The following is a 15996-nucleotide window of genomic DNA, read 5'->3' as shown; positions in this document are numbered from 1 at the left end:
ATGTATTTACTTATTTTGGCTTTCAGAGATAGGGTTTCTTTGTATAACAACCCTGGCTGTTCAGGAACTCTCTTTGTAGACCAGGCTGCCCTTGAACTCACAGAGATGCCTGCCTCTTTCTCCCAGTGCTGGGATTAGAGGTGTGCATCACCAGCCTGCTTCTTTAATTATTTAGAGGTGTGCACCACCAGCCTCTGCTCCTTTAATTAAATTTTTAAAAATGCTTTTTCATTGTTATTTGCATATAAGGATACAGTTTACTGTGTGTGTTGACTGTATATCCAGTGTCCTTTATAAATCGTGTTACTAATTCTGTTCAGATTCCTTTGGACTTGGTTCATATAACTGTGTCATCTACAAATAACGTTGTTTTCCTTCTTTCCAATCTGTATCTGCATTAGCTTTCCTCCTTCTTGCACAACTAGTATCTGATGTCATGCTGAACAGAAGAGACGGTGGTCTGACCCCCACCTTCACCGTCAGCCTTGAAAACATCTTTCCTTATCTCCCGTGGAATGGGGTGTTTGCTGTAGTTGGTTACTTATTCTTTCCTTGACTGAGGAAGCTGCCTTTCAGCCTATGGAGATGTGCACTTTATTTTGTTGCTCTTTAAAAAAGTATTACATTTCCAAAATTCAGGAAATCTTTCTGCAGAAATCTATTTCATATATGAATAGTTACCCAACACAGTGATGGAGAGAGAAAAAAAATCCATTTTGGTGAATTTTTACACTTGACCTTAACCAAAAGGCAGAGAAGGGATTTGGTGAGATTTTTGTTTGTTTTTTTGTTTGTTTGGATTTGGATTTTTCAAGACAGGGTTTCTCTGGCTGCCCTGGCTGTGCTGGAACTCACTCTGTAGACCAGGCTGGCCTCCAACTCAGAAATCCGCCTGCGTCTGCCTCCCAAGTGCTAGGATTAAAGGCATGTGACACCACCGCCCCGCCTGGTGAGTTTTTAAAGAGTCACTTGTTTCTTGTTTTAGAGAAGTAAAGGAAGAGCTTGAGGAAGAATGAATCCGTACTTTCAGCATTATGTCACAGAATTGATTTTAATCTCAATCAAACAGAATTTCTCAGAAAGAGACATTTCACTCTTCTCAGTAGTAAACCCTATCGTATAACAATTCCACTTTATTATTATGTCTCTATTATAAGAACTGATAATCTGTGAGTACTTGTTGCTATCTTTTGCTATATAAATACCTTCATAGTAAATAAATATTACATTTTATTATTGGGTATATGTGCACATTCATATACACTACGGCATGTGTGCAGGGGTCAGAGGACAATTTGAAGAAGAACGGCAGAGGTTTGAATTATCAAACCAGGGCAATAATTGAAAAATAATCTTGCTGGGCAGTGGTGGCACACACCTTTAGTCCCAGCACTTGGGAGGCAGAGGCAGGTAGATTTTTGAATGAGTTCCAGGACACCCAGGGCTACACAGAGAAACCCTGTCTCAAAACCCAAAAACAAACAAACAAAAAACCCCAAAAAACTCATAATGTTTTAAGTAAGTTTCTATTGGGCTCCATTCATAGCCATCTTGGGGCACATGCAGCCTGTGGGCCTGGCTTGGACTTGCCTGGTAATGTAAACTTAGACATAAAACAGCCAACGTGGATGCTCTGAGTTTTACTCACTCATTTCTTCTTTGTACAGCACTGGCCACTACATCTTTTCCTTCCAGCTGCAAGGGTGACCTGAGCCCAGTTCTGAGGACTCCACAGCCTCTCCCTGCCATCTGGCCACGTACTTCAGAGACTGTCCCACCCTTCTCTGGCAGAATGAATGCCCTCGATGGTGTCCCCTTCAAGGTGCCCAAGGGCTTTGTGATGGACACAGAGCCCCACCCAGTGCCTGAGCTCAGTGTCCGGGACTGTAGAGAGCTCTTGCTGGGCACAATGGTAAGTAAATTTGAGTGTCTAGCTTTGTCCTGGGATCTGACATCTGGGGCCTGTCTCATGATTGTAAAGGGAACCTTGGGTTGCTTTCCAATAGTCTAGGGAGTTTGAAAACCAGTCACTAAGTCCCGTGGAGAAGGCTGGGTCTGGGTGATGAGGTTGTTCCCCTAGGTCAGCCGAGAGCTGTGTGAGCGGCCTGTGTCACTGCCGGCATACCCGGCTTGTTCCCTCTTCTCATCAGCTGTTAGAGTCCCTCTTGATAAGACTGCATCTCAGAAGCCTCTGTTAAAAGTGCAAGCAGCTAGCTGGGTGCACATCTTTAATCCCAGCACTCGGGAGGCAGAGGCAGATAAAACCTAGTCTACAGATCAAGTCCCAGGACAGCCGGGGCTACATAGAGAAACTCTGTCTAAAAAAGTGCAAGTAGCTCTCTGGGCACATTAGAATGGATTAGGAGAGTGTCCACAGACTGAGTACACTGCTGGAGGCCTGAGAGCTTCTCGTGCTCTGCAGAGTTGGTGCCACAGGCAACCTCAGGATAAAAATGATTTAGCTTCCTATGGAATCAAGTTTACTTAGAGATTTGGGTGGGGAGTATGTTGCATTTACACTAAAACATGGGGCTGAAGCTAAGGTGGAAGAATTATCTATATTGTAGCATAGATGTATCATAGGGTAGATACAGATTCGTATGGACTTAAAAATTAAAATTCCCAGGGACTTTGAACTGGTCTGGGGCTCCTGTGCATGGTAGCACATGCTACTCAATCCAAGCATTTAGGAGGCCTGGGCAGGAAGAGCCTAAGTTCCCTACAGCCTGGGCTGTCTAGTGAGGCACATATCAATAACAAAACTGTAATTAAAAGAAGTCCAGGGCTGGAGAGATAGCTCAGCGGTTAGGAGCACTGGCTCTTCTTCCAGAGTTCCTGAGTTCAATTCCCAGCAACTACAAGGTGGCTCACAGCCATCTGTAATGGGATCCTGTGCCCTCCTCTGGCATGTCTGAGAACCGCAATATACTCACATACACAAAATAAATAAATCTTAAAAAAACAAAAAATAAAAACAAAATAAAGAAGTTCCGGTCTTACCAGCTTTACTCTTGAGAAACCTGAGGTCTAGAGATTCATTCGGTAATTGCTGGGTTTTCCCTGGTTTTTCTAGACAGGGCTTTGTGTAGCCCAGGATGGTCTTAAATCACTATGTGGCCAAGAAGAATTTTTGAATTCCTGGTTTCCTGCCTCTGCTTCTCAAGGGCTGAGCTCACAGGTGTGCCCCGCCCTCCCAGTCTAGGTGGTGCTGAGATTAGAACCCAGAGCTTTCTGTGTGCTAAGCAAGCACTCTGCAGTCAGAACTAACTAAGCCCCGAGACCACAAAACTCTAGTGGAGTGTTTTGAGGTAGCTGTTGTTCAGTGGCATCCTGAATGGTGAATGGTTTTATTTTGTGTGTGCATTCACACAAAATAATTTCAATTTTGTTTTCTGTGCATTGGTGTTCTGCCTGCATGGTATATCTGTGGGAGAGTGTCAGATCCCCTGGAATTGGAGTTACAGATAGTTGTGAGCTGACATGTGGATGCTGGGAATTAAACCAGGGTCCTTTGGAAGAGCAGCCAGTGCTCTTAACCACTGAGCCATCCCTCCAGTCCTGAGCAGAGGGTTTTAAATATTGGCATTTTATCGTGATTACTTTATTAATTCACCACCTGATTTGTCCTTCATGCCAGGGTTTACCACTAAATCGTTATGATGCCTGTTGGCCCCAGAAATATCTGTAAGGGAAGATGGGAGTGGGCTCTGAGGATACCTGAAGTTTAGGGCCAGGAAACTTCCCCCAGCTGGCAATTGAACAGTGTCCCCAAGCCACCAGTGAGGGCTATGGCCCATGGCCGTGGCTTGCTACAGCTGAGCCTCATGTCGTTCTTCTCTCTGCAGTATGACTTCAGCCTGGAAAAGAAGGCTCTCTTCTGGGTGGAAGCAGTCATCCGAGGATCTTGCCCCCATCAATGCAATGACCTGGGGATTGCATCAGCCCCTCCCGCCTGGTTCTTACTGGTCAGTCCAAAATACAATCAGGTGCCTGCACCTGCTGAAATCAGAGACCCAGAGGCTGGACTGCAAGAATCTTCTGAGCAGGAGGAGGAGGAGGAAGAAGAAGAAACAGAAGAGAAGGGGGAGGAGGAAGATGCCTCCTCTGCCAGCGAGGAGGGCATGGACTCCAGCAGCCCTCAGCCCGGCTCCCCTACAAGTCATCGTCGCTGCTCCCTGGATGTGCTGCGAAGCATGAGGTCTGAGCTGGCCGGCGCCAGGCGGCGGCTCTCGGAGAGTAGGCTAGCCGCGCGTCCTCGAGCCCTCCTGCACCGCTTCCGCGGCCACCGCACGCTGAGCCTGAGCGCCAGCCCAACTCCAGCCCCTGGCCCAGCACCACAGCCCCCCAGCGTCTCCGAGCTGCCCCCACGACCGTCCACCGCTGGCGCCATGCCTCCATTGCGGAGCCACAAGCCCACAGTTGCTGTAAGAACTCTCCTCCAAGGGTGCAGGCCCCAAGCCAAGGCCTCCAGGTTAAGGGGTCCCGAACCTAGGGTCCTTCCTCCATACAGTGCTCTCTTCTCATCTGCTCCCACCCGGCCCTGTGGTCCTCCCTGAAGCCTAGTACCCGGAGTCTCTCTCTTCTCTTGATTTCACACAGAGGAGCACCTCACAATAATTAATAATCACAGTTTCTAGTTCCATCTTTCTCTTGCAATGGAATTATTTTAGGCACAGGGTGAGAGAACATTCATTTTTGTTTCACAGCACCAAGCAGTAGACCCTACCGACAGGGGGCGCTCAATGAATGCCTGTTGAAGACGCAGATCTAAGGTTTCCGAAGGTAGAAGCTGGTGGTTCAGTCAAGAAATATTCAGTTGCTTCCCACCAGACACCCATAGGATAAAGAGAGCTGGTCAAGAGGATGTGAAGAGAGGCCCAGGCTTGGTTGTGAGATCAGTTTTTGACAGGCAGGGCTGACATAGCTGCGAAGGCCAGGGTAGAGGGCATAACACGGCAAGTTCCCCGTGAAGAAAACAGCCGGGCAGTGGTGGCGCACACCTATAATCCCAGCACTCTGGGAGGCAGAGGCAGGCGGATTTCTGAGTTCGAGGCCAGCCTGGTCTACAGAGTGAGTTCCAGGACAGCCAGGACTATACAGAGAAACCCTGTCTCCAAAAAACCAAAGAAAAAGAAAAAAAAAGAAAAAAAGAAACTAAGTTTCAGGAGGCTTAGGTGTGCCCAGATTTGTATATATATTTTTCCTTTAAGTGACACCCCTCCCCCATCCCCCCCATCAGTGAATAAATTTCAGAGTTCAGAAGCCCCAGGGCCAGACTGGCAGACTGTGACCCACAGTTAGAAACTGAGGTGCTACAGAATAAGACCCAGGAGAAATTAAACCCAAGAGATGGAGTCTGGAAGTCCGGCTGAGTGGCTGGGCCACTATGTGCCACTGCCTCTACTTATCAAATGGGTCAGTGTGCGAGAGGAGGGCCTTTAAGAGCTGGGTAGATGCCAGATGTTGATGCCAGAGTGGCTCTTTTCTGATTAAGATCAATCTAATTAGCAGAACACATGTCTGGCACACACTTGTAATCTGAGCAACTCAGGAGATGGAAGCAGGAGGATTGCCAGTATGAGGCCAGCCTTGGCTACATGGCTACTTTAGGTCTACTCTGTGCTACATAGTTATAAAACAAGATATTATCTAAAAAAAAAAAAAAATCAACTTGAGGCCCATTGGGGGAGCAGAGCTGGGGCAGGAGGATGAGGCATAAGGAAACCCAGGCAGACAGTAGCTAAGAGTCTTTAAAGATAAGTGATACCACTGCTTGAATCTGAATGTTCCCCAACTTAGAGTTGAAAGGAGGGCTCATAGCAGAGGATCCCTGAGATGATGGCGGCAGGGAGAATTCATACGCCCCAGACATGCACCAGGACTCCAAAGGCAAGGCAGCACCTGGTTTTTCCCTCAGGGGAGGGGAAAGGTCTGATGGCATGCTGATTCTCGCTGAGAAGTCCTTCCTCATGATGCCAGCCAAACACAGGAATGTCTTCAAGCTATCTTCTGTAGTGCAGCATTTGCCTAAGAGTCAGCGTGCTGAGTTCTCTCCTGTTGGGCCTAGCTTAACCAAACTGCTGGAAAGTGTGGCTGGGGAAAAGGTCCTTCTCACTAAGTTACTGGGCATGGCGGTCTCAAGGTGGGTTCATATCACAAATGTGCACTGTGTGTTGGGGTCACTGACTTCTCTAAACCTGGTTTTCAATCTGTAGCATTCATATTCTCTCTCTCTCTCTCTCTCTCTCTCTCTCTCTCTCTCTCTCTCTCTCTCTCTGTGTGTGTGTGTGTGTGTGTGTGTATGCCTCTCTCTGTGTGTCTTTCTCTGTGTGTCTCTCTCTCTGTCTCTCTCTCTGTCTCTCTGTCTCTGTCTCTCTCTGAAACAGGATCTTATGTAGCCCAGGTTGACCTCAAACTTGCTATGTAATGGTATCTGAGGATAACCTTGAACATTTTATCCTCTTGCATCTGGGATCACAGGTATACACTGCCAAGCTCTGTGCATGAGATGCTAAGGACTGAACCCAGGACCTTGTGGGTTCTAGACAAGCATGCTACCAACTGAGTTATACACTCTGTCTTTCTTCCTCATCTGGCCTCTCACTATGTTACCCAGGCTCAACTTGAGTTCTGGGAGTCAAGCAATCCTCCTGCCTCAGCTCCCGCGTAGCTATGATTACAGACACGCACCACCACATCATGTTTCATTTGCAGTGTGGCAAGCCTTAGGTGAAACGGTAGCTTTTGCTGACAGCTTCTGCATACTGGGCCCTTTGCTTATGAATCACTTTGCTCACACTCTGATTTATGCCTCCTAACAGTCTGACGAGGTAGTTCTAAGATGGCTGTGTTGACATCTGAGAAAGGCAATGGAGCCTGAGAACTGGAGCCTGCAGGACCCAACGCTCTCCACAGTGGACACAAAGCCACATCTTAAGCCCAGCTGACTGTGACCTCCTGTGGTTACTGACATACCATTCTGTCTGTGTTTCAGTCCCTCAGCCCATACACCTGCTTGCCACCTCTTAGGGAGACACCCCAGCCCCTCGTCTCCTGTAGAATGCTTCCTGATTCAGCACCTGACCTGCTGTCTGCCCTGACCAAAGAGGAGCAAGACCTCATCGGGCCGGTGGTCGCCTTGGGCTATCCCCTGGGAAGGGCCATCGTGGCACTGCAGAAGACCGGGAGGCAGAGCCTGAGCCAGGTGAGCGGGCTGAGGGGGCTGCTCCCCCTCTCCCCCTCCCCCTTGCAGTGCTGGGGATGAACACAGGGCCCTGCACATAGTAGGTGAGCTCTCTCCCAGCCCCTCTATAGAGCCTCTCTAGAGCCCCAACCCCTGATTCCGTCTCTTTAGAGGTAGAACCTCAACTTGGCACAAATTACCCAGTTAGTGATTAAATTTTTAGGCCTTACTGCTCTCTCCTCCACAGGACTTCCCAAGGAATTCCTATGGCCATTTAAGGATCTCCACAGTCAAACCCTTATTCTAGTCCATGTACCAACTGCAGGAGCCTGAGTGCTAAGCAGTCAAGAACCTCTCAGGAACTGTCCAATAGGACAGTCTCTAAGAGAATGTGCATGTGTGTATCTGTTCATGTATGTGCTGGTGTGTGTGTGTGTGTGTGTATGCAAATGCACGAAAAGGTCATATATAAATAAGTCAGCCTCAGGTATCTTCCTCAGATACTAGCACATCTTTTTAAACGGTCTCTCACTTCTACGTGGTATTTGCTTCAGTTACGACAGCTGCCTCAGTCCAGTGAGTGATGATACTTGCCAACTAGGCCACGTTTCTTCAGAAAACTAGTCCAGTTAGTGTCAAGAGTAGAAGAGCAAAAACTTCAAAATTCTACACAGTCATTTCCACCTCACAGACTAGTTCAGATTTAAAGGACTAAGACTCTGACAAGCTGTCAGCTCCGCCAGGCCCTCCTTCCTCAGCAGTGAAGGGGGTTGGGGTGCTGTGAGCCAGACCTGGGTGTCCTGCAGTTCCCCTCGCAGGAGCGCCGGGGCTGGCTCTGTGTGGCTGCAGCCATTTGGCCTCCAGCTCCGGGCAGCCTGCTCTTAGGTGCTGCTCGCTGAAGCTTCCCGTGCTGGCACAAACAGACGAGAGCTCCAAGACTTTGAAAACCACATGGCTAGGCCATCTGTGCTCCTGCCAGCCCTGAAGGTCAGCAGAAACCTGACCTCCTCCTTCCCAGACACACACATGGTTCTCACGGCCTAGAGCTTTCAGCCGGCACCTGTCCCCCATAAAGCCTGCTTTGATTTGCCCAGCACTGGCATAGTCTCCCAGGTCTGGTTTATCTCCTCCTCTAAGCTGTGAGTTCCTTGATGGTAGTTCTTAATTAGTTTTACGAACATGGCATGTTTATTGTGCCCCTCCCTCGCTGATGTAGTGGTGACTGACTAACTTCCTCTGTGGGACAGAAGTGAGCGGGCAAAGCCGCGTGGGTGGAGCCTGAGAGCCCCAAGGATGGCCCAGTGAAGGCGGAGTCTGCAGGGAGGTCTCCTGGGAGGAGACTGAGGCTGGCCTTGCATGGGAGTTGCACAGAGGCCTGGAGAAAAGGAGGGAACCAAGGCTATGAGCAGGCCAGGGTATGGTGAAAAGCAGCATGTTTGTTTTGGAGACGTGGTTTCATGTGGCTGGGCTGCCTTCAAACACATTATGTAGCTAAGAGTGAGCTTTAACTTATTGTGTGTGTGTGTGTGTGTGTGTGTGTGTGTGTGTGTGTGTGTGGTCTAGTGCAGTATTTGTGTATATGTGTGTGCAAATGCAGACCCTCATGAGTGCTTGAGAGACCATAAAATTATCCTGGTCTGTCATTCTCCGCTCTGTTCTCTTGAGACAAGATCTCCCACTGAACCCAGGGCTAGGCTGGTGGCCACACGCCCCAGGCATTCCGCTTCTGCCTCTTACAGTGCTAAGGCTTCAGGCTGGCAGGTGGCACCATCAGATGTCTATGTGGGGGCTGGGCATTTGAATTCAGGTCCTCACGTTTATGATGCAAGCACTCTTCACCACAGAGCCAGCTCCTCGGCCATGACTGTGAACTTCCCACCCTCCTGCTTGCACCTCCCCAGTGCACCATGGTACCCAGTTATACGGTGCTGGGGACTGAACCTCGTACACAGTAGGCAAGCGCTCTACCAACATAGCTACCTTAAGGCAACACTTAGTTCGTGTTTTGAGTCAGGTCTTACTATATTACTGGCTACCCTCAAGCTCCCTATGTGGGCAGGCCAGCCTGGATCTAAAGATCCTCAGGTGATGCTACTTACCCTGAAGGCAAACGAAGCACCCCACCCCCATGATGTAATCTGGGGGGGGGGTTAGAACTGGTTTTCAGCACCAGAGAAATGCTCCAGGAGAAACTTCCTGCCCCTCTGCACCTTCCCCACCTCTCATCCCCCAGCTGTGGTGCAGACTGAGGCCTGGTGTGAGCTCAACCCATCCTAGGTGGCAGGTGTGTCTGGGGAGGAGGAAGGGTGCATAGAGATGAGTGAGGGGGTCCTTTTACATTTAGGGGCTCCTTTGAGAAGGATGGCTAAGCTGGTGGTAGTCCATGTGGTGGCTGAGGTGAGGCAGAGTTACCTGCTTAAAGCCGGTCCTGGACCCCACTTAGGCTCTGTGGACACATGAACAGTCCTTTTCTTGGACTGAATCCCTCAACTTGGGACATTTATTGAGGACCTGCTGTCACTCCTCTGCTGATACTCAGCGGAAGCCTGTTCCAATTCTGTTAGCCATGATGGGTTGTCCAATATGCATGGCCTTAGTGAGACCCCCGCGTGGTCCCCCAGCGTGCCCGACACTCCTCTTACTGTCTCTCTGTGTCTGCCCTCTTTGGTCCAGTTTCTCGGCTACCTCAGTGCGTGTGAAAGACTGCTGCGGCAGGGCTATGATGAGGCGCTGGTGGACGAGGCAATGGAGATGTTCCAGTTCTCCGAGCAGCAGGTCAGCGGGGCCTCCCACTTGGTCCTCAGAGAATGGGAGCATGGGGTGGAGGGGTGCATTGTCCCCAGAGCTGCATGTGGACTGGTCAGAGAGAACTGGCCTGCTCACACTGGGGAGAAAGTACCGACCTAGAGAAGCAGAACTCAGCCAAAGGTAGGAGAGAGAACGAAGGGGCCGAGAGGGAACTGGAGGCTGGAGGAGCAGGGCTTTGCTGGAGGTAACTGAAGCAACACAGCACATATTACTGGATGCCTGCTGGTTTTGAGACTTCCATATACGAGCAGTCTGAAGATGCTTAAACTCGGGGAGTTTGCTGCCCTCAGCAACCAGGGAGCTTCAGATGCCCAGAAAGTAACACGTACCACGATAGCTCCTGCTGCAGTAATGGAGCAGCAACTCAAAGAGCCAGGAGCTGCATGAAAGACTGGGTATCAGCCAAGAGAGGAAAACTCAGGGAGAATCTTCAACAGAGGCTGAGCTGGGTGAGCTCTGCATTGCCAGCCCACAGGTCCCCTGGCTTGGCCTGTGCATCCTCCTGGAGCTGCTGCCCTAATGCCAATCACAGGGAGCCCAGAGTGAGCCACATGATGGCATCTCAGCAAAGCTGGCACCTTCTTTCCACGCATCCCTAGAGGAAGAGGAAGATGACAGGCATTGACCCAGGGGCCAGGCTTCCCTAGTGAAGGGAGCACAGTTTTCTGGGATGGTTGGAGGGTCAGTAGGCACCAGGGATGGGGAGACTCAGGACTGAGGCAGCAGTGATAAAGTACCCTTTGTGCCTCCTCTTCAGGCAGGGGAGTTCCTGCGTCTCTGGCAGCAGTTCAGTGACATGGGTTTCCAGCAAGACCGGATCAAGGAAGTGCTGCTGCTGCACGGCAATCGGCGCGAGCAGGCTCTGGAGGAGCTGGTAGCCTGCGCCCAGTGACCAGCCAGGGCACTGATGCACGGCTGACAGTGAAGTACCAAACATGCTGCACTTTTAATGATCCCAACTGTATCATTAGAAGAAGATAATGCTGGTGGTAGTGGCACACACCTTTAGTCCCAGCACTAGGGCTGCAGAGGCAGGCAGATCTCTGAGTTCAAGGCCATCCTGGTCTACACAATGAGTTCCAGTTTAGCCAGCCAGGGTTGCATAGAGAAACCTTGTCTTAAAAAAACCCCAAACAGTAATCATAATAAAACAAAATAAACAAAACTTAACAAGACCAAAGCCAGGTGTGGTGACACATGCATTTAAGCCCAGCACTCAGGAGGCAGAGAAAGACAGATTCTTGAGTTTGAGTCTAACCTGGTCTACAGAATTACAAGAGAGCTAGCACTGCATAGAGAAAACTTATCTCAAACAAAACAAAACAAAACAAAACAAAACAAAACACAAAACATTAACAACAAAACTAGTAAGACTAACCATGAAGCACAGAGAAGGCCAAGGTGGCCGTAGATATGAACTGCTGCCTCTCACTTTCTAGAGGCAGCAGGTGAAGAGCATGGTGGGGTTGGGAAGGTCGGAGCGACAGTTGTCCCTAGTCACCACTAGCCTGAGTTTAAGAGACTCCAGGGACTGAGAGGACCAACCAGTAAAGTAGCCTGTGACTCAGGCAAGCAGAGGTCAGAGGCCAAAGGCTAGTGCCCTGCCTCTGACTGCAGCCAACCCAACATTCTTGGGTTTGCTCTCTCTCTTTCTCATTTGCTTTGGTCTATAAATTAAGTTGGAGCCCAGGTCTGTGGAAAACCCAAGGAGAGTGCCCTTGTCTGTCAGCATTTCACTCCCCCATTCAGCTGTGAACTGGGGACCTCTGCAAGCTGAACAGCAAGTTTGGGGCAGCTTGCCGGGTCTCCTGAGGCCCACAGAGCCCGTTCGCCCTTTCCACTAAGTTTCAAAGCCACTCAGCTTGAAATCACATTGAAAATACTTTGTGTTCTCTGCCTAGCTTTGAATAAGCTGGAGGTAATGCACAGAGAAGTATTTGGGAAAATGAGCTAGAGAGCATGAAGGTGGCCATGAGTCTATCGCCAGAACCAAACTGACTTGGAAAAGACGGTAAAATTGCAGGGTGAACGCTGAGATGCCGTGGCAGACCTGGGGCTTTTCCTGTTCTAGTTAAGGTAATCTGGCTCAGATGCCACTTGTATTAAGGCCCTCGAATGAGAGGTGACCTGAAAGGTGCTCGCCACTGTCATCCTTTCTTCCTGCCACAGACCCTTCCATTTCCATCCCTGGGAAACTATTGCTTGATTATGAATGAAAAAGGGTTAGTTTGCAATAATCGTTTTCTAGCTTTTTATTGCATTCATTTATATAATGACTTCCTAAGTTTAATATGGGTTGTTTACGGGAGCTTGGGGGATTTACCTGTAGCTACATCACTGAAGAAAATATCTCTCCTTCAGTTATCAACTGCCTGTAGGATCTATAGTATAGCTCCTCAAGGAGGGGGTGATGCCTCTTAAGCCCCACCCCCCTAACTAAGGGAGGTGGAAAAATAAAGCATAGACTCTGAGATCAGATGGAGCTACAAGTTCAGCCTTAGAGCTAACTAGCTGTGTGATCTTTTGAAAGTTGCTTATCTTCTCTGTGCCTCAGTTTCTTGTTCAGACAATACATGGGAAAAGTTTTCAATGATACTGGTTGAGTGAGGTCGTGCACAGGACGCTTCTGGCACTGTATCCGCCAGCCTTTCACATATATGTCGCCCTTGTTCTGTAGCCACCATCCTCTGTTCACTCTCCCCCTCATTTGATGAACACAGGCTCTTACAGTCTGCGTACATGTATGTCCCCTAAAGGGTTAAAGACTTAGTCTCCAGCTGAGGGTGCTGGTGGGGACTGAGGTGAGGCCAGGAAGACGGGAATTGCACCATGTCCTTGAGAGGACCCTAGCCTGTCTTCTCGCTTCCTGGCTATCATCACGTGAGCCTCTTTGTATCTCACAAACCACAACGCTCTGCTTCATCATGGGCCCCAAAGGACAGACTGAGCGACTGTCTGCTGGACCCTCTCAAACCGTGGGTCAGAGATATCTTTGGGGGCATCTGGAAAGATGGCTCAGCGGTTGAGAGCACTGACTGCTCTTCCAGAGGTCCTGAGTTCCCAGCAACCACATGGTGGCTCACAGCCATCTGTAATGAGATCTGATGCCCAATTCTGCTGTGTCTGAAGACAGCTACAGTGTACTTATATAAAGAAAAAATAAAACTTAAAAATAAAAAGAAATTTTTTGGTTTTTCTCATTCATTTCCAAAGCAGTATTCTGTACCCAAACTCAGAGCCCCTGAACAAGCCTGTCCCCTAGGGACCACGCCTCTCTGGTCAGCAGAGTTGAAGAAAGCATCCAAAGTAGAGGATTATGGAAGGACCTCCTGGGAAAATGGTGCCTCTATGATTCATATTAAGGGTCAGGTGGCTCCTGAGGTATCAGTAGATGACACACACAGGCTACCTGAAGTCAGACTCGGATACGATGACCCCTACAGGGAGACCACAAAGATGGTGCAGTCCAAGTCCCAGGCAAAGCCAAGCCAGGCCCAAATAACAGATCCAGTCTTGCTTCTTATCACCCCCTTGTCTTCTCCTTTTCTGCTTCCCTCTAAGTTCCCTGGGAGATGCATGCCAGTGGGGAGAAGAAGGAAGGCCCCCAAGCTGACAGGATAGCTGTCTTAGAAGCCACTTCACTCAGGCTGAGCTCTCAGGCTCACTGTGCCCTCTGTCTAGTTCACCCTTGGCCACTTCCTCTGAAGCACCCTGAAGATTATCCTGGGCCATGAGACTAATCCAGGATGATCTGCCTTCTCAAAATGCCTAGTTCAATCCACATGCAAAGTCCATCCCACATGGAAATGACAGGTTCACAGGTTCTGGGAATTAGGCAGAACCCCTTAGGGGATCATTATCCAGGCTGCCTCACGGTGCAGTGCTTTCCCCATATAACTGTGATGGATGGTTACAAACAATCCATCCTACATGGCACATTCCTATTTTAGAAAGGAATGAGAGTGAGGTGGGGTTTCTGTGTGGCCCTGAGTTCCTAGATCCACTGACTGAGAGGGTGGGGGCGGGGCTGGCTGGGCAAGGCTGCCACAGTGCAGCTCCTCTCTCTCCTTTGGAGAGCAATCCTGCTCTTGCTTCAGTGTGAGTCTGCCTCCTGCAGCTATCTAACTTCTGCCATGGGAGGAGTGCTGGCCAAGGTGCTGCCACAGTCTCCTCTCAGCCTTGACCTTTGCAGTCAGGGGACAGTGGAGAGGCACACCTCCTAGATCTTGGTTGGTGGAGAACTCAGCCACGAGTCTCTTCCAGGACCCTCTCCATCTGTGAGCCTTTTCCTTCATTCCCTGGGTCCAAATCTGCCCCCCCTGTTCTTCTGTCTGCTGCTGTTAGAGAGGTCTCAGCTTGTCCCCACAGAGAACACATGGCCCTTTGCTGACCTTAGACTATGATGAGATCGTAGGCACCATGAAAGCTGAGGGAAGGTCGGAACCCAGATTTTCAACCTTGACTACAAGTCCTACCATAAAGAGGATCTGGGCCTCAGGGGCTCACGGGAGTCTTTCCTAACGGGGTAGAATCACCTCAGGGACACCAACCTCTCCTTCAGACCCTAGTGGCCAAACCTTTGTTCCTATGCATGCTGATGTCACAGGAACACTTGAACAACTAGGACTCTCTGAGAGTATAGTCCCCCATCCTGTCCCCCCAACCCATCCCCCCACCTCATCCCCCTTCCAGCCCCCAGCCCCAACCCCATGTTCCAGGAACTGCAGTCCATGTCATGAGTCAAAACTGCCACCAAAGAACAGCTCATTTGGTTCTGTGACTATGGCTAGGGTGTGGCCCAGTTGGCTGAATGCTCACCTAACATATACAAAACTGTGGGTCCAAACTCTGGTACCACATGAACCAGGAGCAGGGATTTATACTGACAAAGCCAGCATTGGGGAGGTAGAGGCAAAAGAATCAGAAAGCATTCTCAGCTATAGCTAGAGTTTGAGGCCAACCTGGTCTACGTAAGACCTTGGGTTTTGTTTGTTTGTTTGCTTGCTTGCTTTTTTTTTTTTTAAATACATTCACCAGTTCTCCCACTATCTATAACTTTGTTGCCTAGCATCCCAGCTGGGCATGGGTTGGGGGTGGGGGGAGGCGGCGGAGAGTGGATGGGAAAAAAAAAAAAAAACCAACAGGAAATGGTCTCAGTGCTTCAATGAGCTGCCAGCATTGGGCTGGCTTGGGAGGCTGGTGTAACACAGGCTGCGGCCTGGGCTGATGATGACAGCAAAAGGTACAGGGTGGGGTGGGAGCAGGGGCTCCTGGGGCTGCATTTGGCCAGCTCACCCTGTAGAATGAGTCCTGGCCAAGAATGCCTGCTAGTTCCATACCCTGCTGAGTGGTGGGGCACCCACCCCCAGCCTCCAAGGCTGCTGCCACTGCTGGCAGCCCTCCCTCCTGCCCACTCTCTGCCTGAACCTGTCCTTATAAGGCCACCCATTCAGGAGATGCAAGCTCTGTGTCCCCTGGGCAACTGCCCACATGGCGTCATCCGATGTTTCTCTGCTCAAGATTTTTAACCTATGACTTGGTTTATTTTGTCACTAAGAAAATGTTTCCAGGTTGAACAGAGACATTCACTGGGTTCCAGATGAGGATACAAAGATAGAAGCTAGGGTGCTGGGGAGCTGGGGACCCGGGACATGCCCCAGGGCATGTCTTAGCCTAATTCCATGTTCCCTTAGTAGCCACGCAATTCCAAGAACTTAAGCAAGCTCTGTGCTTAAGTAACTCCCAAGCACTTGGGGAAGCAGCCCCTCCCCCTGCTGTGAGCCATCTTAGTGCACTGTCAAGGTGCCCTGTCCTCTCTTGACCAGGAGTAGACACATGTCACTGCTTGGGGCCAGCTTATTCTGATATGTACTATTGGATCCTTGAGAGCCTCCTTTCTGGCCTGGCCTTGGAGAAGTGAGATCTGCTCCTGCGCAGAGCCTGTGCCACTGACTGCTGCCCTTGCCCATCCCAGGGAGCTCTGAGTAAACCCAAGGTCTCCCAGT

The 15996-nt window shown here is 49.8% G+C and overlaps 1 protein-coding gene across 1 annotated transcript; it reads left to right on the top strand.

Moving 5' to 3' along the window:
• Positions 1 to 1581: 1581 nt before the first annotated feature.
• On the top strand, positions 1582 to 11171 carry Ubap1l (ubiquitin associated protein 1 like). Its single transcript, XM_052188011.1, has 5 exons — positions 1582 to 1912; positions 3846 to 4424; positions 6995 to 7204; positions 9857 to 9958; positions 10749 to 11171. Exons 1-5 carry the CDS (start codon positions 1793 to 1795, stop codon positions 10881 to 10883), a joined length of 1146 nt encoding a protein of 381 aa, XP_052043971.1. The 5' UTR covers positions 1582 to 1792; the 3' UTR covers positions 10884 to 11171.
• Positions 11172 to 15996: the final 4825 nt, after the last annotated feature.

The sequence above is a fragment of the Apodemus sylvaticus genome, chromosome 7 (assembly GCF_947179515.1).
Source record: "Apodemus sylvaticus chromosome 7, mApoSyl1.1, whole genome shotgun sequence".
In the NCBI taxonomy this organism is placed as follows: domain Eukaryota; kingdom Metazoa; phylum Chordata; class Mammalia; order Rodentia; family Muridae; genus Apodemus; species Apodemus sylvaticus.
The sequence above is the reverse complement of the archived record's forward strand: the minus strand, read 5'-3'. Positions and strand labels throughout refer to the sequence as shown.

Excerpts from the sequence above, each read along its gene's own strand:
- Ubap1l (XM_052188011.1), top strand. The coding sequence starts at position 1,793 with ATGAATGCCCTCGATGGTGTCCCCTTCAAGGTGCCCAAGGGCTTTGTG. Across the intron at positions 4,425-6,994 it reads GCCACAAGCCCACAGTTGCT|TCCCTCAGCCCATACACCTG; the intron begins GTAAGAACTCTC and ends TCTGTGTTTCAG. Across the intron at positions 7,205-9,856 it reads GGAGGCAGAGCCTGAGCCAG|TTTCTCGGCTACCTCAGTGC; the intron begins GTGAGCGGGCTG and ends TCTTTGGTCCAG.